Genomic DNA, 24,327 nt, shown 5'->3' with positions numbered 1-24,327 from the left:
TAATTTACGCCTTTAGGTGTCGAGACAAATAAAAAAGTCAGTTCAATGAAGTTTTACGCATATCGAATGATGATTCGCCAAAACTATGACAACCACTTACTGAGATATGGACGGTTATTTCAACAGTATGCAGTTGACATGTACGTTAAAGTTGAGACAGAACGACTTAATTACATGCGATACAATCAGTCGAAGTTACGATCTGAAGAGTATATTCACTTAAGAGATGCAATGAATGGTGATGCGGATATTACAGATATTGGTCGACTCTATATTTTGCCATCGACATACATTGGCAGTCCTAGACACATGCATGAGTACTCCCAGGATGCGATGACTTACGTGCGCAATTATGGACGGCCGAATTTTTTTGTTACATTTACTTGCAATCCAAAATGGCCAGACACTACGAATCTATTCCATCCCGGTCAATCACCAAGCGATCGCCACGACGTTACAGCACGCGTGTTTAAACAAAAACTCAGATGTTTGATGGACTTTATTACGAAACAACGTGTATATGGCACTGTTCGATGCTGGAGTGGCAGAAGAGAGGTTTGCCCGACGCACACATTCATCTTTGGATGGTGGAGAAAATTACACCTGACCAAATTGATGACATCATTTCCGCCGAAATTCCTGATGTTGAAATAGATCCAGAGTTGCACGAAGTGGTGATGGCCAATATGGTTCATGGGCCATGCGGAGAACACGATCCATCTTCGGTTTGTATGTCGGACAGTAAATGCAAAAAACGCTATCCCCGTGCTTTTATTTCGGAAACTCAAACTGGAAGTGACGGATACCCTCTCTATCGGCGTCGCTCACCCGCTGACAATGGCAGAACATTCATCACTCAATTGAAAGGAAAGAATTTCGTGGTTGATAATACATGGATCGTTCCATATTCGCCAATTTTGTCTAAGGCATTCAAAACACATATAAATGTTGAGTATTGCAGTTCAATAAAATCAATTAAGTATGTTTGCAAATATGTCACCAAAGGAAGCGATATGGCGGTTATTGACGTTGAACGAGATGAAATTAGCAAATTTCAAATGGGCAGATATGTGAACTGCAATGAAGCAATCCTACTGTTGTGCATCTGGCAGCTCATTTGGAGAATGGCCAGCGAGTTTATTTTAACGCAGAGAAGATAGTACGCGAACGGAAATACCACCAGCAACCACTTTAACAAGTTTCTTTGCAACTTGCGCCAGTGATCCGTTCGCGAGAACATTGCTTTACTCGGAGATGCCTCGGTATTATACATGGAATGCATCGTCGAAGAAATGGTTACGCAGGAAGAACGGCCATCCGGTAGATGGTTATCCAGGTGTTTTTTCAACTGATGCATTGGGAAGAATTTACACAATCCATCCAAAGGACGATGATTGCTTTTACCTACGTTTGCTTTTGATTAATGTACGCGGTTCAACTTCATTTGAATCATTGAGGACTGTAGATGGTACCATTTGTGCAACATTTCGAGAAGCATGTCAACAATTGCAATTGCTTGAACACGACAGTCACTGGAATCAAACGCTAGCGGATGCAATAGCTTCTTCACCAGCCATTACAGTTCGTACACTTTTCGCTATTATAATTTCGACATGTCAGCCTTCAAACCCGCGTCTATTATGGGATACGTACAAAGATGACATGGCAGAAGATATTTTGCATCGCCTGCGATTAGCGACGAGAAATGTCGACTTACAAATGAACGCTGACATCTACAATGAAGCATTAGTCCTTATTGAAGATTTATGTTTACTTATGAGTGGAAGACTATTGATTGAAGTTCATATGCCGGCACCAAGTCGTCAAACAAGGGATTTAATGAGTCGCGAATTGGAACGCGAGCGTGCCTACGATATAACACACCTGCAACAACAAGTACAAACAAATGTTCCACTTTTTAATGAACAGCAAATCAGTGCGTAGAATTAGCTAATAAATGCTGTAGATAGTGGAAACGTTGGCATATTTTTCCTCGATGCGCCCGGCGGGACTGGCAAAACGTTTCTATTATCTTTAATACTAGCAGAAATACGTGGTCAAGGTGGTATTGCATTAGCTCTTGCATCTACCGGGATTGCTGCAACACTGTTAGAAGGTGGAAGAACGGCACATTCAGCATTAAAGCTTCCATTAATGCACAATGGCCCACAAATTATCATTAGAAGCACTCGACCGAACACTGAGAGATTTGCGCAACAATAATGGTTGCTTTGGAGGAGTGATGATATTTCTCTCGGGCGACTTTAGACAAACACTTCCCGTGATTCCAAAATCAACAGCGGCGGATGAGCTAAACTCATGTCTGAAGTCATCGCATTTGTGGAGGTTTGTTAAAACCATTTCATTGACCATGAATATGCGAGTTTTGCTGCAAAACGATAGAACTGCGGAGGTTTTTTCAAAAGAGCTGCTGCGAATCGGAAATGGACAAGTTCCGATAGATCCTTGCAGTGGATTAATATCGATTCCAACTACGATTTGCCGATTCACATCTAATAAATATGAACTAATCAGTAGTGTATATCCAAATATTGCTCAAAATTATGGTAACTACGATTGGTTAACACGCGCGCAATTTTAGCAGCAAAAAATATGGATGTCAACGACTTGAATTGGACGACTCAAAATCAAATTCCGGGAGATCGTGGTCATATAAATCAATCGATCGCGATGAAAATGAAGACGAGGTAGTAAATTACCCAGTTTAGTTCTTAAACTCTTTGATGCCGCCTCATAATTTGCGTCTCAAAGTTGGGTCTGTAGTTATTATGCTACGGAATCTTCATGCTCCCAAACTGTGCAATGGTACTCGACTGATTGTGACCAAGCTAATGGACAATTTATTAGTGGCAAGCATTTTGAAAGGCCCGTTCAAAGGAGAGGAATGCTTACTTCCCCGAATTCCATTAACTTCAACAGATTTGCCATTCCAATTCAGACGTTTGCAGTTCCCACTGAAACATGCATTTGCGATGACAATAAACAAGTCACAAGGACAGTCGCTGGAAGTATGCGGCATAAATTTAGAAATGTCTTGCTTTTCACATGGCCAGCTATGTGGCGTGTTCCCGTGTTGGAAAACCTTCCTCACTCACTGTTTATTTACGCCGCGGAACAGAAAACCTAAAATATCGTGTACCGTGCAGCACTAAACTAAATATGTACTAAAATTGTATATTTTCGAGACTCGATTAAAACTAATAAAATTGAATGAGAATAGTACAAACTTAATTTTATTAAATTGTCAACAAATCCTGGACGCGATGTGTCAGCATTATTGAAAAAGAGTAGCATTTTTCAAGCAATTAATTTCAAAAAGCATTAATGTACCCTCGTAAAAAATGTTTATCAGGCAGGTTCTGGCAATTCACTTCCGAGTAAAATTTGTAAAAACTTTGTCAAATTAGGTACAGAAGGTATTTTCCACAAAATTTCACTCGGAAGTAAATTGCAGAACCTGCCTGTATATCATGTTTTTTTATTTAAATTTTTTATCAAAAACAGTTCAAAAAACTCAGCAATAATTTTTCCCTCACTATTTTTCAATATTGGGAATTTAACAAGGACAAAAAAGGCGGTATTTAAAGTATACACAATGAAATTAGGAAAAATCGTTCATATTCTATTAGAACCAATACCGGTGTAATTTTTTAAATGAAAAAAAAAAAATCTATTTTGGGCAGAACGAAGTTTGCCGGGTCAGCTAGTTATCTATATATATAAAACAATGAAAACTCGATAAAATTGGATAATTCCAAATAGAAACTTTTTTCCATACAATTTTTTTTTTTAATTTTTTTTGTTTTGTTTTTCAATATTTTGATTTGTAAATTATTTGAATACATAGTTTAATTTCGGTCGCTTGCTTTTTTATTCCGGCTATTCAAAAGAAAAATTATTGAAAATTATTCAGAGAAAACTTTACGTGTGTTTCACAAAAAGGGGTCAATTGCAGATTGAAATTTGTTACGAAACCACGAAGAGGTCGCCCTAATATCGGTCGGCGTTCGTTTTGCCATCAAAGTATTGCAGCCCAAGGCAAGGCAAGGCAAGAAGTACTCCCAGGATGCGGGGACATACGTGCGGAATTATGGATCGCGGTCAATCAGCAAGCGATCATCGCAGCACGACTTTTTAAACAACAGTTGCGATGTTTGATTGACATTATCATGAAGCAACGTATGTATGGTGCTGTTGGATGCTAGATGTACTCTGTTGAGTGGCAAAATAGAGGTTTTCGGCACGCACACATTCTTCTTTGGATGAAATCTTTTCTCCGGAAATTCCTGATGTAGAGAAAGATCCAGTATTATATGAAGTGGTGGAAACCAATATGGTTCATGGACCTTGCGGACACTACAATCTCTTTTCGGTTTGTATGTCTGACAATAAATGCACGAAACAGTATCCACGTGCTTTTCTTTCGGAAACACAAACTGGGAATGATGGATATCAACTCTATCGGCGTCGCTCACCAGATAACAGAACATTCAGTATTCAACTTAGAAGAGTGAATATTGAAGTTGACAACACATGGATCGTACTATATTCACCATTATTGGCTAATTCATATTCAAAACTCATATCAGTGTTAAGTATTGCAGTTTAGAGAAATCGATAAAATACGTTTGTAAGTACGTCACCAAAGGAAGCAACATGGCGATTATTGGTCTTGAACGATACGGTCGATACGTGAACTGCAATAAAGCGCTTTGTAGGATATTTACTTTTGCAATTCATGAACGTTTTCCGACTGTTGTGCGTCTCGCAGTTAATTTAGAGAATGGGTAAAAGGTGTATTTCAACCCAGAGAATACAGTATAGCCAGTGGAAACATCGCCAGCAACAAAATTAACATTGTCGAGTTTTTTCTCAAATTTCGTCAGTTATCCGTTTGTGAGAATATTGCTCTATTCGGAAATACCTTGATATCATACATGGAATGCATCGTCGAAGAAATAGTTAAGCAGAAAGCAAGGCCAACCAGTAGATTGACATCCAGGTGTCTAATGCATTAGGACAAATTTACACAATCCACCCGAAAAACGATGATTGTTTCTACCTTCAGTTGCTATTGATTAATGTACGCGGTTCAACTATATTTGAGTCATTGAATGGTTCGATGTGTGCAAGTTTGGAGAAGTAAGCCAGCAATTACATTTGCTGGAACACGTTAATCACTGGAATGAAAATGAAGTTCGCATACTTTTCGATATAAACATCGACAATGCCAAAGACATTTTACATCGTTTTCGCTAAAAATTGGAAATGGTACAATTTCGGTTGATACTTCCGGTGGCTCGATATCAATTCACGAAAGATGAACTCATCACAAATGTTCGGACATTGGCTAAATTATCGTAACTACGATTCCTTAAGTGCACGCGCAATGTTAGCTGCCAAAAATACCGATGTTGTTGACTTAAACTGGAAGATTCCGGGAGACTTACGCTCATACAAATCGATCGATCGTCTTGACAATGAAGACGACGCCGTGAATTATCCAGTGGTATTTCTAAATTCTTTGGACAGCCTTGGTATGCCACCGCATCATTTGCGTCTCAAAGTAGGATCCGTCGTTATTATGTTTTGCAATGTTCATGCGCCGAATACAAGGGGAAGAATGCTTGATTCTACGAATTCCATTGAGTTCTAACGATTTTCCATTTCAGTTCAAACGTATTCCGGCATAAATAAGGAAATGCTATGTTTTTCACACGGTCGTGGCGTGCTCACGAGTTGGAAAACCATCTTTTCTGTACACCGGAACAGAAACCAAAAAACGTTGTTTATAAAGCTGCGTTACATTGGGAAAAAAAAAAAAAATGAAATAATAAATTTAACTTTCTTTTCAACGTGAGCAATCCTACATACATAATTTTACGCAGGACAACGGCTGCGGGGTCAGCTAGTATACTATAAAACTATAAATCCTAGAAATTTTGCTTTATTTATATTTGGGGGACAAAAATTAATTGGTGAAATTTTTTTGAATGAAAAATCGAAAGTTCCTATGTTAAATGAATAAGAGCTAACAAACAAAACAAGCGACCCCTTTAGAGTTAAGCTACAGCACGTGGCTTGAGGGAGGATTTTTTTGGGACAATCAATAACATTTGAGGGGGTAAGAGTTGAAAAAAAATTAAAAAAATTTTTTGAAGCTACCTAATAAATACTGTATATGCACCAATCTCCACCTATCTCCTTCTATGGCATTTCCGCAATAGCTGCGAGCTTGTTAATTGCGTCAACGGTTGAGCGTTGTTTTCGGAAGCCGTACTTGTTGCTAGATAGGCTGCAATTCTCCCCTTCTAGATTATATTTAACTGCGAGCTTCAGGTCCTTGTTCGGAATTTCATCCAGGCCTGGTTCTTTGGAATTACTGAACCGTTCAGCAGCTTGTAGCACTTCGAGATCATTTACTTGTGCTGTATCTGTGGTCTCTGCTTTTTCAAGAAGTAGCCTTCCGCATTCTTGGCTTTGTAGGGAATAGCGTTTCTACCACATTTTTAAGTAAGGTGGAACAGGTCGGTGATTGCCCCTCCTGTATTTCCCATTACGATTTTATACCTTTTGCTACAGGGGTTTCGTCCAATTTGTTGCATAGCATTTGGAGTAAGAAGTTTTGCTCGCCTTTTTGAGATCACTGCGCTTTTTCCTAAAGATTTCCCTCCATCTCATACAATCGCCGCTGCCTATGCTCACAGTAAATCGATTTCATTGTTCCACCAGTATACTGACTTTCTTTGGCTGTTTGTTTCCTTGTGGCCATGGCCGCTTCACAGGCTATGATCTACCAGCAGTTTGGTCTGATGATCTACGCCAGTATCTTCCTTCAGGATTTCCTCCAACTTAAATTCAAAAATTTCCTCATCAAGTGTTTCAATCTTCCAACTTTGGACTGCACTTTTTGGCGATAACCGGTTCTTCGTAGTCACTGCGCGTGTTTGCTAATGTTTACCATTATAGCCAGGTGATCGCTCTGGGTATATATGTAGCGCACCCTCCAGTCGGTTGATCGAAATGTTCTTTGTCTCTGTGTTCAGCAGGACAGCGTCTAGCACAGCGAAGGCTTTAATCAGTGCACTTCTTCTTTGGTTCGTCTAGTATTTTTTCATATTCAACAAGTGATATGTTACAGAAATTAATTCCACATATTTTAGTTCTTGCATAGTATGCCTTTCCAGCTAGAGGCTTCTGTTGAAATGATTTGTCTCATCATGCCCATATTGCTACCTTTTTTTGATATCAAAGATCCAATTGTCAGTGCATTGTTCAAAAATTATTGCTACATCGATATTATTTTCATATACCGTTTGCACGTTGCTATGTTAATGGTCATTTTCGGCTTCTTATTTAGCGCAATACAAAACGATTTATTAATAGAGGATTTCCCAAAGTGACCCTCCGCTCCGCATTTTATAGAGCATTTTTTCCTGTCTTCCAAGTTGCTGCTCGCCTTCGCCACATGTTCATTCCTAACACCTAAACCACTTCTTCTTCAGTTGAGCCTTCTCCTTTATTCTGCAGATTGTCCAGCCGATCTTAATATTTTGAGCCTGTAGTAAATATCTTGCTTCATGCGCCGAAAGACTTCTTTAACTTCTGGACGGATTGCTTCTGTTATGACTTCTTTTGTGGTGATATTGTAATTTGATTTAACTGTTCGAAGAATGTCTGCGTACGTCATTTCCTGTCATGCTTGCATTCTTCTCACTTTTTTCCGCTGTGTCTTACGCTGGACCTTGACCCAGTCTTCCTCTGTTCTTGGTTTCACTCTACTCGTAGCATGTTTAGGATAACTTCCTCTTCCCTCATTTGACAAGTCGCCTACCGTTTTCATCGATGGCTCTTCATGAGCGGTTTTAGTTTTTTGGAGGCGTCCTCCTCCCCATTTGCTTGCAGTCACGTGGCCTTTTACGTGTTATTTCAACAACTTCTGGCTGGCTTGACACGTTACGCTTTAATTCACCCTGTCGGATATGCTCATCCTTGGCGCATGCGTAAAGCTTCGCGATTGACCCGAGTAATTCGCTCAATCGGGCGCATCATATCAGTTAATTTGTGTATCATATCTCCTAGATCACCCATGTGGTCTCGTTTGCCTAGTCTCCGAGGGTGAAGTTTTGGCTTGCGCTGCTCTATCCACCGATTGCTCTTTTACAGCCGATCTGGCCATCTCTAAATAATCGATATTTTTGTTGTTGTCGTTGCAAATTTTTTCCACTATTTTCTCCATTAATCAGTTTTATCAGAGCATCCACTGGAACCGAGACCTGCAGGTGGAATCGGGACCAACCGACTTGTATGTATGTATATACATTAGAGTGTGCCATTCTGAGGCAACCTTTTTTTTTCAACTGAAAAACAGGCTCAAAACTTTCGAAAATGTGTAAAAAAAAGTCACTCAAAAGATTAGCTCTTAATATTAATATTAAGAGGTGCCTATTTCAAATTTTCTGTTTTCCATATAAATTACATGGAAAAAAAATCTTTTTTTTTGTGGTGGTTATTGTGCGGAGGTTTTACATGTGCCCCGATGGATGCCAGTACGGATGGTAAACTCGATCCCGATTCTACTCGAGAATCGAGTTTTCTCGTAAAATAATCGATTTTTCGAATGTCAAGAACCGATTCTTAATCCACTTCGACTACTGAAAATCGATTTTAAAAATCGATTATTTTACGAGAAAACTCGATTTTCGAGTAGAATCGGAGTCGAGTTTACCATCCCTACTAGCAGCTATCGGGGCCCATATAAAACCTCCGCACAATAACCCCCACAAAAAAATGATTTTTTTTCCATGTAATTTATATGGAAAACAGAAAATTTGAAATAGGCACCTCTTAATATTTATATTAAGAGCTAATCTTTTGAGTGACTTTTTTTTACACATTTTCGAAAGTTTTGAACCTGTTTTTCAGTTGAAAAAAAAAGGTTGCCTCAGAATGGCACACCCTAATATACATATGCATGTATGTTAGTTGATTTGCTTACATCAGATTGGTAAAGGTAAATCACTTTTATGGTAAGTATCTTGTTGTAGAGTATATCAAAAATTTCGTTGGTATACCTATATGCAAGTATGATTCTGATACTAAGTATGGATGTGTACAAGTACATTCATTTTTCATTGACCACCAAACTTTATTGTAAAAGTTAAATATATATATACCCGTATGTACATACGCTTGGCTTTTGTCTCAGCTATCCGGTCACAATTTTCATAAAGCAATGTTAAATCCTTTCACGTTTACTATTATGTCTTAAGTTAAAAGCTTTACACTTTAAAAAGCCCAATTGCTGTGAGTTTGTACAAAATGGAGTGATAAGAGTGGTCGAAAAAAACGTGTGTCTTTATCGAATTGATTTGACTTTATAAAAATAAATCTGTTTAATTTACATCAGCTTTTTTAGTAAGTTTCAATTCAGTCAATGTACCCTAAGCAATGTGGCAGTCCACTGAAACTTGTTTTAGGATTACGTGTCTTCCATTTGAATCAGGACTGTCTCTGATATATTTAGACCACACTTTTAGTACTTTTGAAAAAAAAATGATATCGGATGTTGGCGAGACAATCACCCGACTTCCTAATTTTTATGATATGACATATCTTAATCCATTTTTGTCCTCTATACCAAATATGACCTTTCTCCTAGTTTGTTTACAAATACGTACTGTCTGTTTAAGATAGTAGTCTGGTAACTTATGCTTATTTTCATAACTTCTTTGGAAGGTGGTTTATATAGGAAAATAACAATGAATTATCTCGAATGTTTAGAGTGTTGTTATTTACATATTGAAAATATAAAAAAAAAATCAAGAAGCAGCGTTAACTAAGACTGCACCGAAGCTAATATACCCTTCACATGTGCATTTTTTTTAGTAACTTTGTATGGAAGCTACTGAACAATTTTTTTGGAGATTGTAGTATTACCTTAAGCAGTAATCCACGTCAAATTTCGTGAAGATACCACGTCAAATGCTGTAGTGAGCTGATCTGAACAATTTCTTCCGATATTACATTATTCCCATGAAAAATAACTCATACAAAATTTCGTGAAGATATATCGTCAAATGAGGAAGTTTCCCATGCAGGTATTTGATTCCGATCCTTCAGTTTGTATGACAGCTATATGCTATAGTTAATCGATCTGAACAATTTCTTCGGAGCTTACATTGTTGCCTTAGAAAATAACCTGTGCCAACTTTTGTGAAAATACATTGTGAAATGTGCACGTTTTTCATACAAGAACTTGATTCCGATCGATCAGTTTGCATGACAGCTATATGTTATAGTGGTCCGATATCGGCAGTTCCGACAAATTAGCAGCTTCTTGAAGAGAAAATGACGTTTGCAAAATATCAAAACAATATCTTAAAAACTGAGGGACTAGTGCGTATATATTCAGACGGACGGACGGACAGACAGACAGACGAACATGGCTAAATCGACTCAGCTCAACATACTGATCATTTATATATATGTATGTAGGACTAAGAAATGCAACCGTGCGGACTGGACATTTTTGACACGCGACAACACTGACTGAACGAAAAGGGGACGCGAACGGAAAAAAACCAATAACGGACGGCACTTGAATAGCGGACGGCGACTAGTAAAGTGTATTAGCTACTTAGAGTTATATTGTAAAGCGCCAGTTAAACATTTAAGAAGAGCAATTGAACATTTGTAAAGTTATAGTGAATAAAGTGAAATTAAATAAAGAAAATCTATTTGTGAAGCGAAATTGATACGATTTATTTGTGTGCATCAGTTTATAATTATATATCGGTCGGTTGGCCGTACGCTATACTCGTCACCGGAGGCTCAACGCAAGCCTTCCTACAAATCGGAGGCTCAAAGTGAGCAATCCTACATATATATATACTTTATAGAGTCTCAGACGCTTCCTTCTGGGTGTTACAAACTTAATATACCTATAGACATGTCATTCTGGTCGGAACTACTGAAGTTAAATTTCAAGGGTAAATGGGGGACTTTGAAAAAAAGTCCTTTTATTTTAGCAAAGAAAGAGTTGTAAAAAAAAGTTAGAAGTGAAAAAAATTCTCGTTAGTACCGACGAGAACTATAAGTGTGTAGAATAGCCTGTTAAAATTTGAAAGCAATCAGTTCAGTGGAACTTCTGTCAGAAATTTTCAGAGTACATTCTCAAGACAGTGTACTTTCAAATTAACCAAAAAAAATTTCCATTTTTGGAACCCAAGTTATCAGAGTACTACCTTAAATATAGGAATATCAATGTAAACCAAACCAACTTCGTTATATGTATTCTATGTTATACTCATATGTATCCACGTTCTCGTTAAATAAAGTTTTGCTATATAAAGTTTCTATTATATTAAACATTTTCTATAACTCTACTAACATACACATATAAATTCATTAAAATATCAAACATAAGGTCTTTTGGGAATCACTATTATATCGGGTATATCGTGGCTAGAAGATCAATTTGTACTGATTTCAAAAGTCTTTGGCATTAAACTTATGTTAGCTTGGGAACCTATTTCGATATGATTTGTTTAAAAGAACGTATGCATTGATCAATGTATTCGGTATGAAGTCTAATACAGTAACGGATATAACCATATTGTATGGGGTTGGGATACAAAGAATACTTAACTAAACTTTGTAAACATGGTGAAAAATCTCAAGCTTTTTTGAGATACGAAAAAGTTACTATAACTGGGATGCGCGATTAAAAAATAAAAAATCACCAATTCCCTGTTTCGAAAAATAAAGTTCAGCCGACAAATTAGAATGCGTGAGTTATAATTTTATTAATTGATCAAACACGAAATTTATAATATTAATTTATTTATAATATAGAATTTACAAAATTTGGTTGATACCGTTTACAATATAAGTCCACTTGCTTTCAAGAACGAAATAAGAATAACGAATGTGTGAGAATATGATGTGCTGAATAAGTACGAAAGTAATGCCCATGAATAGTAGGGTGAATAGTACAATATGTAACTTATGAGTAGTGAATAAGTACAAAAAGTGATGACCATAAATAATACTGTGAATAATACAATATGTAACTTCTCCATCGCTAGAATTGAAGATATATCTTAAATTCTAATAGAATTTTCGAATTTCAGTTTTCTCTTAATATTAGAGATATGAATATTTTCTAAATTAGAATATTTATATTTCGGTTGTTCTTTATGTCTTAAAGATTTATAATTTTTTATATATCCATTACACCTTTGTTCTTTGTAAAATTTTCTCTTTTCATTTATTTTATTTATACATTTATTTTTTCTTATTAAAATGTTTTCATACATTTTTCTTTTATTACAATTTCCTTGTTCAATGTTTATTGGTTTTTCTTTTGTAACTGAATGGTAGGAATTGTTATAATATTCTATTGCTTTACTAATTTTTTCTTTTATACTAAGAGATTTTTGTTCAATCATTAAAACTCGAATTTTTTCAGAAATAGTGTTATGCAATCTCTCAATATCGGCATTGCCAGTGTGGTTATTAGGCTTCACTAGATGAAGACTTATATTTTCGGTTTTTAAATAATCTTTAATGTTTACACTTTTGAATTCATTATCGCAAATTAATTTATTAAAATGTCACTTTTGAGATTTATAAAGTCTAAGTTTTTCTATTATTGTTTGATTGGTTCTGTCTTCAAGATAATAAGCAACAGCAAATTTTGAAAAACGATCAATAAATGTTAGAAAATTTGATTTTGTATTTGTGTATACATCCATATGTATTATTTGTTTTATGTCTGTTGGAGTTTCAGTTAAATGGAATTTTGCTTTAATTGATTTGGTACAAGTGGAGCAATTACACTAGCCGACAATTTTGACATTTTTTTTCTGCTCTGAAACCAAACTTGTTTTTTTATGTTGCTTTGATAAGGTACATATATGATTTGAATATAAAAAAAAATTGCTAGGTCCAGGTTAAGAGAAAAATAAAAGTAAAGTTTTTGTAAAAAATATATTGAATATTACAAATTTTTATCCCTCAATTTATATTTTCTTGTACTTTTTTGAACTTCTGCTGTATTGGTAGTCAGGATTATCACATACACATATCCAGCAATAGTCTGCCAGCATGCTAGGAGTCCATTTGCCTTGATACCTTTTCTCCATACGGAATATGTTTTGGTGAAATCTCTCCCCATGTTCATCACTGACTGCACCTAAATTGGGAGGAAAAAAATCCAAGTGCGAATGTAGGAAATGTATTTTCAGGGACATGTTACACCCTAAAGCCTGAAATCCGTCAATAGGCTTGATATGAGTTCTTCATAATCGGGTGATTTGGTGTTACCCAAAAAATTTTTTACAACCTCAACAAATGAAAGCTATGCTTTTTTTTCTAGCGTATTTAGTTTAGAGACAGAGTTTTGATTCTTCATAACTCGTCGTATGTCTGGCCCCACAAAAATCCCTTCTTTTAATTTCGCATCACTAAGTCTCGGAAATATACTTTTAAGGTATTGAAAACCTTCTCCCGTTTATGCATTGCTTTTACAAAATTTTTCATTAAGCCTAATTTTATATGAAGGGGTGGCAATACAATATTCTCGGGTTCAACAAGACGAAGATTGGACACACTTTTCTGACTAGGTACATAGTCTGTTCTTTTTGGCCACTCTTTTTGGATATAGTGTTTGCTTCGAGCTCTGCTATCCCATTCGCACATAAAACAGCAAAACTTTGTGTAACCAGCTTGCATACCTAGTAACATCCCAACTACTTTTAAATCAGAACAAATTTTCCAAGAATGTTTACCATACTGTATTTTTTGTAGTAGATTTTTGATATTTTCATAGGTTTCTTTGATATGTACTCCATGCGCTAGAGGTACAGAAAACCGCCTTCAAACTTATTTTCGATGAATCAATAAATAGTCTCCACTGATCAGGTGAATAGGTACAAAACATTTTTTCCATAAGCCCATATAGATCTTTGCAATAGACTAGATCGTTTTCCTTTTCAAAGAAATCCACAACACTACTATGTCGTTTCCGATAAGTACAGATTCTTGTCTCTGGATGCTATAAATTCCATTGTTTTAGTCTAGAAGCTAAAAGTTCTGATTTCTCTTTAGGTAAATCAAGGTCACGAATCAGATCATTAAGTTCGCTTTGAGTTATCAGATGTGGCTCTGTTGTTGACCTTGTTGGTGGTGACTCGTAGTCATCGTCGTCAAAATCGGTGTGGTCGGAAGTGTAAACATCAACACTACTTTCTAAGCCATAACTACCACGAGAAGTTGACGGTTGACGAACAATATTATCGTAATTGGACCTAAGGATTTTTTTTGATTATTTTTCTAATGATGCACATACTAACAGGAACCAAAATATATAATTTTTATTTCAGAGCAAAATCCATTGTCGGCTGGTGTTATTAATGTATTTTTGGATTAAAAATTTCAAATTAGGAATATAAATTATCTTTTTTAGACCAAAGTAATTTTCGTCAATACCGGTATGACCAGTTTCATTTTTATGGAAATTATTGATCAGTTTAAAAGCTTCTTCTTCTGTTTCAACATCTTTTGCATGATATGAACAACGAACAAATCTGATATTTCTAAATCCTGAAAATAATTCTATTAACTTATTTTGTAAAATATTATAATGATTGTCATCTAACTCTGTATACATTCCAACTTTTCCTTTTGTTAAATGTTCTTTTAAAATTTATTCTAAATTATTTTCTAAATCGAAAAGGTTAATATAAATCTTTTTATTTTTATGTTTTAATTCCATATCCTTAGTTTTATGTTGTGTTAAAATAATTGGAGTTTTAAATCTATTTACGACGGTTTCCAAAATTGGACTGTGGTCGTGAAAGTCTTCAGATTGTGAGTGAACGGTATCTAAATCGTCAGATACATTATTATATAGAGAACCAGTAGATGCATTTATCATGTTAATTTCTTTATTGTCTGCATTAATTCTACTAAGAAAGTCCGCTATTGAGTTGTCTCTACCTTTAATGTAGGAAATATTTATGTTGAATTCACTTAACTTGATTAACCAACGATGTAACCTTGGACTCATTTTCTCCTGCGATTTAATGAAAAGCCATTTTAAGGGCTGATGATCTGATAGAATATCAAATTTGACACCACACAAGTATGGTCTAAAATAATTAGTAGCCCAAACAATAGCAAGCAGTTCTCGTTCAGTAGCTGAATAATTTTTTTCGTGATCGTTTAACGTTCTACTCGCATAACATAGTGGATGATTATCCTGTTGTAAAACAGCACCAAGAGCATCTGAACTTGCATCTGTGACGAGCTGAAACTGTTTTTCAAAATTTGGGTACTTAAGTACCGGGGACTCCGTTATTACACAAGCTTTTCAAATGAATTAATATTATTTGGGTCATTTACATTTAATTTAACGCCTTTTTTCAAGTATCTAATCATTGGGTAAGCTACTTTTCTCTTTTATAAATTTTCGGTAATAACCAGTAACACTAAAAAACGACTTAATCTATTTCACAGATTTTGGCAATCCCAATTTCAAAATTTGATCGATTTTACTAGGATTTGGTCTAACTCCTTCAGGGGTTAATATATGACCTAAGTACAAAGTTTCTTTTGAAAAGAACTTGCATTTATTTATTTGGATCTTTAAATTTGCCTCACGAAGTTTCGTTAGAACTCGGTTTATATCATTGAAGTGCTCTTGAAGACTTGTGGAGAATATCAAAATATCGTCTAAATAGACTACACATATTTTATTAATAAAATCCTTCAGTAGGTTGTTGATGAATCTTTGAAATGTGGCAGGCGCATTTTTTAGTCCAAATGGCATTCGGTTGAACTCGAAATGTCCATATGGAGTGGAAAAGGCAGTTTTCGACCGGTCTTCTTGTTTAACAAGAATTTGGTGAAACCCTTTTGCCAAATCAATTGTAGTGAAATATTGCGCTCGACCCAATTTATCCAAAATATTTTCAATATTTGGTATGGGGAATTTATCGTCGATTGTAATATTGTTTAATGCCCTATAGTCGACAACAAGCCTCCATTTCTTTTCACCTGAGTTGTCTAATTTCTTTGAAACAACCCATAAGGGACTATTGTATGGTGAATTACTTTCTCGGATTATACCTTGTTTAAGCATGTCGTCGATTTGCCTACATATTTCTTGTTCTTGTATCTGAGGATAACGATATATTTTCGAATATACCGGCCTGTCTGATACAGTTTTAATTTCATGATTTATTATATTAGTATTTGTTAGAGTCTGTCCTTCTATGTAAATTAGGTCTTTATACTTATTAAGAATTTTTTTTACAACTGATTTTTCTTGTTTGTGTAAGCCGCGAAATAAATTGTCAAGGACTTGCTTATCCACATTGATTTCTTCTAAGATATGCATTTCACTAAACATTAATGGTTGAAAAAATTTTATTTTATTACCATTAAATGTAACGGTTCGATTGTACATATCGATAACACTACGCATTGGAGTCAGTATATTCTGTCCAATAATTGCATTGAAATATTTACCCTTAAAGTCCACTAGTTTCCAAGTCATAGTTGCATTTTCACTAAATTCAAAAGGAAGATTTTTGATTATTTCTTCTGTAATATAAGTACTATTATTCAATGAATTAAGGCGAATATTTTGTATAAGTTGTATTCTTTTATATTTTACTAACTTATTTGTATCAAGTAGCGATGTTGTTGCACCCGTATCTATCAATGCTAAAATTTTTTCATTGTCAATAGTTAATTCTACTAACGGTAATGATTTATTGAGGCAGTTGTAAAAAAAATTCAAATTGTCATCATAGTCGGAAACCCAAGATCCTGCATCTGCTTGTAAATGATCTACTTCCATAGGTGACATGTTATTCGCATCATTATTTCTATTACGAAATTGAGCGGAGTGGGTTTGTGCATTATTATTCCGGAAATTACCATTATTTCTCATTTGAGAAGGTTGGTTTAAAAAAACATTATTGGTGTGAGAGTTGGAAAATCTTCGAAAATGTTTATACCTACTCGAATTTTGATTATTAAATGTTTGAGAAGGTTGTTTATAAAAAAACTTGATTTTGTGTTGCAATATTGCTAGGAAACATTGAATTAGGATATTGCAAATTTTGATTACACTGATTAGTATTAAACTTATCAGGATTTCTTAAATTAGTTTTACTTTCAGTACGAATCAAATCATTTTCTTCTAATATCTGAAAACAATCCCTAATATTAGTAGCTTTAGAATTAATTATAAACGAAGCTCGGTTTACATCAATATTATTTAAAAAAGTACGCAAAATAAATTTATCAATACGTTGTGGTTCATACTCCACTGGCTTTTCAATGTCAAATTCAAATTTTTCGTTGATTTTGCTACAAATATTACAAAGCTGTGTATAATAACTTACAATATTCTTATTGATAGTTGTATGTGCACGTTTGAATAGTTCGTCGTATGTCTCCTTCACACCAAAGTTTTTTATTAGCGCTCGTTTCACACACTCCCATGTTGGCGATCCACCCAGCAGGGATAAAGGGTTGTTAAACTTATTCCAGTGTGAGAGCGCCTCAAAATAAGCGTTTTTTATAACATTTTCCATTATGGCCAGATCGAACAAAATAAGAATTTTTGGGCATTTTAAATTAAAACACCCAACATTTGGTACGAATAAAAATTACTATGTAGTGGTTATTTATTATATGGAGAAACTATTTAAATCTTTTTAATGTATATTACAAGTACTGAATTTTGACCTTTCAATACCCAATAAAAGAATTTAATCCTGTTAGCTCTCAATCATTAAATGTTTTTAATCATTGTCCATTGAAAACAATACTATGATGCCTCAAATTACAAAACCTTTCATCAAATACCTTTAAATTTCACAAATTTATTTAATTTTCATTGTTTTTCATTTTTATAAGTGGTCTTAAACGATGCAACAAATCCCTCCGTTTACATATTTTTTTTGGTAAGATTTCAATCTGGCCATCGCTCGTTTCCAATTGATAAACGTCAAAACCTACTGAACTCGATTAGCTGTCAAAGTTCAATAGGTTTTGACGTTTAGCAATTGTTCTCTCACTTCCAGTGAGATAGGAGTTAAACATCTCTTTATCTCTGCACCCAGCGTTCGTAAAATGTGAAGAGCGGAACCTTGTAATTTATTAAGAATTACGTGTTCATATATATACGTTTGGAGAGTAGGTTGCTCTCTCACTAGAGTTTGTATTGACTCCACTTCTCTTATGAATGATGATAACGCATATGTATTGTCGCCTTTAAATATGACGATTGATTGTGCATCTTTGATGATGTCGCTCGCAGTTAGCTGAAATGCCATGATGCACTGGTAATTCCTATATTTTGTTGCTTTTCCAACCAGTTCGCTAAATAAACGTCGTTGCGCTAATAATTGTGTTCGTGTACGTTTGAATCTCTGGAACAGCAGTCGTCGTTGTCGTCGTTGATACACTCGTGCACAATGTTGCTGTGGCTGCGCTGCTACCGTTGCCGCTATTGTGCCTATGCTGTTTTGTACTGTTGCCTCTGCTGCTGATACGTTCAAAATGCGAATAACACAGAAACCGGCACACAACTTTTTGTCTTGCTTTGTGCAACACCACTGGAAATATACACACAGAATCTGGCTGCTGTACCCAGATTTTTAATGTTTCCCGTTTGCTTTACGTTCCAAGTTCGTTTTTTACGTGATACAACTGTGTGAGAGGACCCACTTTCTGTTTTAATTACTACTTTAGATTTTATGTATTTTCCAATATTCAAAATTTTGTTCAATACACTTTTACGATTTTATTTTTTTATGAAGTTTGTTTTTCTTTGAATGAATTATACATATTTAATCGAAACTTTATAACACTGCTTTTAAATTAATTGTGTTTCTATTTTACGCTGCTCTTCATTAACACTGGCAACGTCTTTGCCGAAATGTCAATTTGTGTGTTCGTTGTTTCTGTTTTTTTTTCTTCTTTTCGCAATCACCTTTTTCTCACTTTAGCTGCTGTCTCTGTCACCGCTTCTTTCTTAAATCTCTTCTTCTTTTTTTTTTCTTCAATCGTCACTGTTCTATTTCCATAAAATTCTATTCGCTTTAAAGTGTGTTTCACGTTGCTTTTTTTTGTGTTAGCAGTATTTTCAAAATCCGTTAGCTTAACTCTCATATACATATACAAACTTTTGCAAACTGTACGATGGCTTTTTTTCAATTTAACTTTAGTTAATTTACTTTAAATTCACATATGTATATATAATAACTTATACCGCAAAACTGTACGATGGTTTTTTTCAATTTAACTTTATTTAATTTACTTTAAATTCACATATATATAAACTTATGCCGCAAAACTGTACGATGGCTTTTTTCAATTTAACTTTAGTTAATTTACTTTAAATTCACGTATAATTTTATTAATTGATCAAACACGAAATTTATAATATTAATTTATTTATAATATAGAATTTACAAAATTTGATTGATACCGTTTACAATATAAGTCCACTTGCTTTCAAGAACGAAATAAGAATAACGAATGTGTGAGAATATGATGTGCTGAATAAGTACGAAAGTAATGCCCATGAATAGTAGGGTGAATAGTACAATATGTAACTTATGAGTAGTGAATAAGTACAAAAAGTGATGACCATAAATAATACTGCGAATAATACAATATGTAACTCGTGCGTATCGTTTCACGGTTCAATTACAATAGAATTCTTTATTTCACCTAATTGCTAAGTCTAAATCTTAAAACTAACGGCTTAAACTAGTGGTAATATAAATATATATTAAAAGGGGTAAGTATAATCTTCTACAACTTTTCGCTCAATATTGCAAAAAATTATGGTAATAACATTATTAGGGTAAGTATTTTATAATAGATTTTCTTAATTACAGTTTTTACAATTAATTTACAGGATCAATTTACTTCAACCTCCATTGAAAGCAAGGCCAGCTTGTGGATGGGACGCTTGATTGTGCCCGCCTTAGTCGCCACTACTGCGACTCGCAGCTTGCCGTCTTGCCCTTCGACGGTTGCGTCAACGCGTCCGAGTACCCACTGCTGTGGCGGCACGTTGTCCTCGTGGACGAGGACGAGGTCGCTCAGCTGCAGATTGCGAGTGGGGTGCAGCCATTTGTTGCGTTCCTGAAGGCCCGTCAGATATGTTTTGGACCACTGTGGCCAAAACTGTTGCTTGAGAGAGCAAACAAGTTGCCATCTCTCGCAGCAACGAATTGGGTCCACTGGCTCCTGCTCTGGAGGTAATGCTCGCAGGGAGCACCCTATCAGTAAATGCGCTGGGGTTAGTGCCTCGCCATCGTTGGGGTCCTGGCTCAGCGGGGTTAGGGGCCAAGAATTGAGGATGACCTCCACTTCTGTCAGCAGTGTTAACAGTTCCTCTGCGGTCAGTAGCGCTTTGCCGATTACGCGAACGACGTGATGCTTGGCGGACTTCACCGCGGCTTCCCATAACCCGCCGAAGTGCGGCGCCCTCGGTGGTATAAAGGTGAAGCTGAATCCTTCTTCTGCGGCGAATCCCTTCACTTCTGCTGACTGGGCAAGAAATGCCTCTTTCAGCCCGCGCAGCTTGCGGTCGGCGCCGACGAAGTTGGTGGCGTTGTCGCTGAATATCTTCGTTGGCATCCCTCGGCGTCCAATGAACCTTTTTAGGGCGAAAATAAATGAATTAGAAGATAGGTCCGAAACTAATTCTAAATGTACTGCTTTTGAAGTGAAGCAAACGAAAACTGCAATATATGTTTTTACGGGTGGTCGACCGCGTATTTTTAAAGTTGTGTATATCGGACCACAAAAATCTACGCCACATATAAGAAGGGCCGTAGAGCTCAAAGTCTTTCGACAGGCAAATTTCCCGTTATTTGGTTTTGCAACTTCGGCTTGTAATGAAAACAATGTATACAGTTTCTTACGGTTCTACTGCAAACTTCTCGGGCATTAATTAGCCATATGCGTTTTCGAAGAAGTGCTACCAACGCTTTAGCCCCAGCGTGGTGATTTCGAATATGCAGGAACCGTAAGTATGTTGTAACGAAGTGCGAACTTTTATTTAATAAAAGCGGAAATTTGGCATCGTATGGGAGAGGTGCATTTAATAAGCAACCTCCTACTCGGATTAATTTGAACGACAGCGACTTATCCGAGTACTCATGCAAAAACGGGTTGAGTTTTTGCAAGTTTGTGGGTAGGGTGGTGCCTTTATGCAATTTTTGAATAAAATCCGAAAATTCTGAATGTTGGACCACCTGTGCAATTTTTAGAAAGCTCAAGTTTAGCTCTTCTGAAGTCAGATCTTGGCCCCTGGAGGATTTTGGTGGTCGCCTGATCCATCGTAATATATATGCAACCACACGAAGCAATTTTTTATGAGAAGAGAATTTTTCAATGAGGTCCAATATTGAATTTTTCTCAGCAGTCGAAATTAATGTAAATGTAGTTTTCTTCTTCTCTAACGCTTCGTCTTCTGGTGAGAGCTGGAAGTGGTTATTAATTGGCCATAATGCAGGGTCTTCTTGGAGGAACTGTGGACTGCCAAACCATATTGAATTATTCAATTCGTCCACGTTACAACCCGGAGACACTTGATCCGCAGGATTTTGTTTCGTTGGCACATGTCGCGAATGTACTTTGTCAGTCAACTCTTGGATTTCGGACACTCTGTTTGCGACGAAGTTTTGTAGTGAAGATGGATGTGTTTTAATCCAATGTAAAACGATTTCAGAGTCTGTCCTAAATGTAATATTTTCGAAATGTCGACTCAACATAGGCGCTACTCTTGACCATAATTTCGAAGGAAGATGTGCTGCCGAGAGCTCGAGACGCGGAAGAGATTTGGTCTTCAGCGGAGCCACTCTAGACTTTGCAGTAAGCAGCATGCATTTAATACCACTAGCAGATTGGCTTCGTATGTATATGCAGCATCCGTATGCCCTTATTGAGGCGTCGGAGAAGCCATGTATTTGGCAGATGGCACTCGACTCAACGTTTACGTAACGAGGAATGCTTATGGATGAGAGCTGCATTAGGTTGGCTTTAAAGTTCTCTTCTAGTTTTTGGATCCAAAGCTCTTGCAATAAGATTTTTGCTTTGGTAACTAGTGGGGCTAGTAATCCAAGAGGATCGAAAAGGCGAGCAGAAAATGATAATATGTTTCGTTTAGTGGCTCGCAGATCATTAAAATTGTCATCTAAAACAAATCGAAACAAATCCTCTTTCGGCAACCAATGGATTTCTAACGTTTTAGTGGAACTTTTGTCATTGAAGCTTAATGACTTTTCAGTGCAATCACTGTCGAAAAGTTTAGGGTGGTTCCAAAACCACTTCGTTAAGGAGAATCCTGCCGAGTTTAATATTTTAATTATCTCACTTCTCAAAAGATCTAGAGACTCAAAATTTTCGGACCCTGTTAATAAATCATCAACATAAAAGTCTCTTTTGATGGCCAATGAACCGAGTGGGTATTTCATTGTATTGGCATCACTGAGCATTTGCAAACAACGTGTTGCGAGAAATGGAGCAGGCGCAGTGCCGTATGTTACGGTGTTAAGACGAAAAATTTGAATTTGCTCAGAAGGATGCTCTCCCCACACAATAAGCTGACAATTTCTGTCTTCTTCATGCATAATTATTTGACGGTACATTTTAGTAATGTCCATTGTTAGTGCATACTTATGTAATCGAAAACGAAGAAGAGTTGAGTATAACTCTTCTTGGATGGTAGGTTGATGGTAGGTCCACCATCAAAAGTTCATTCAACGCTATTTGAGTTGAAGATCGACTCGAGGCATCAAATACAACACGTAATTTGGTTGTTGTGCTCTCGGGCCTTAAAACGCATTGATGCGGAATGAAGTAGTGTGGCTCACCCGGGATCTTATTGTTCGTTGGGCTCATGTGACCCAATGCTCCATATTCATTCATAAAGTCCAGATACATTTTTCGAAGTTCTGGATCTTTTAATGTCCTTCTTTTTTTTTTTTTTTGTTTCAATATCTTTTTATTTATTGAATCTGCTTTTTGTTTTGAAAGCCTAACAATAAGTAATAAAATCTTAAACCTATTTAAAAACTAGACAGGCTCAAGCAAGTGATTGAGCTGTTTTGGTGATACATTGCTCCTCAGTACGCGGGCATATCTCTTCTTTTAAGGCGTGTTTGATCGTAGGAATGTACCAAAGCATTAGCCAAAGGGTTTGGGTGATCACGGAGTTTAGATATATATTTATTTCTGCTGTCTTCTACTTCTTTCCTTACCATAGAAATACCAAGGTCTTTATGGATATTTTCATTACGCATGTACCATGGTGAACACGTGATTGATCTAAGCATTTTTGATTGGAACCTTTGTATTATGTCTATATTAGTTGCACAGGTCGTACCCCACAGTTGAATGCCATACATCCAAATCGGCTTTATGACCGCATTATATAAAAGCACTTTGTTGTCTAGGCTAAGTTTGGAGTTTTTATTTAATAGCCAATTTAAATTTGCAGCTCTTATCTTCATGCAAGTTATTTTACTAGATATATGTTTTCTCCACGTAAGTCTTCTATCTAGGTGAATACCAAGATAAGTTACTTCATTCGCTTGGGGTACTAAAATATTGTTCATTTTTACTGCCGGACACATTTTTGGTCTAAGCGAAAATGTAACATGCTTACACTTTTGTTCATTTACCTTTATACGCCAGTTGGCTAGCCATTCTTCGACAAACCTTAAGTGCTCGTCTAATATTCTTGATGCTATTATGTGGCATTTGTTACGGCTCACTATAGCTGTGTCGTCCGCAAAAGTAGAAGTTAATACATTGTTAGCTGTTGGAAGATCTGCTGTATAAATGATGTATAGTGTTGGGCCTAGAACACTGCCCTGGGGTACACCAGCCCTTATGTGTCTTTCATCAGATATGAAATCTCCCACTTTTACGATAAATTTTCTATTTTTTAAATAAGATTCCAATGTTTTATATAATTCTGGAGGTAGAATATTTTTAATCTTGTATAAAAGGCCCTCATGCCATACCTTATCAAACGCCTGAGCCACGTCTAGAAATATAGCCGAACAGTACTCTCTGTGCTCAAATGCTTTTCTTATTTCGTTAGTAATTCTATTTACTTGCTCAATCGTGCTATGTTTTTCACGAAACCCAAATTGGTGCGTTGGTATTATATTATTTTCGTGGAGGAAAGGAGTCATCTTTGATAGTAACAATTTTTCAAATATCTTTGAAAGACAGGGTAGAAGACTGATTGGTCTG

General features: G+C 36.1%; 2 protein-coding genes across 20 annotated transcripts in view; both read left to right on the top strand.

Moving 5' to 3' along the window:
* The window catches only part of LOC125776642 (uncharacterized), a 35,183-nt gene extending 12,041 nt beyond the window's left edge, over positions 1 to 23,142 (top strand). For both annotated transcript variants that reach the window (XM_049450097.1, XM_049450096.1), the window contains one exon: positions 17 to 23,142. In XM_049450097.1, the coding sequence (XP_049306054.1) occupies positions 17 to 654 (638 nt within the window). In that variant the 3' untranslated portion in view covers positions 655 to 23,142. The remainder of the gene's footprint in view (positions 1 to 16) is intronic.
* LOC105233177 (zinc finger BED domain-containing protein 4) overlaps positions 1 to 24,327 on the top strand; it is a 454,786-nt gene that overhangs the window by 30,915 nt on the left and 399,544 nt on the right. The window lies entirely within an intron of this gene.

This window comes from Bactrocera dorsalis, chromosome 2 (genome assembly GCF_023373825.1).
Source record: "Bactrocera dorsalis isolate Fly_Bdor chromosome 2, ASM2337382v1, whole genome shotgun sequence".
Lineage (NCBI taxonomy): Eukaryota > Metazoa > Arthropoda > Insecta > Diptera > Tephritidae > Bactrocera > Bactrocera dorsalis.
The sequence above is the reverse complement of the archived record's forward strand: the minus strand, read 5'-3'. Positions and strand labels throughout refer to the sequence as shown.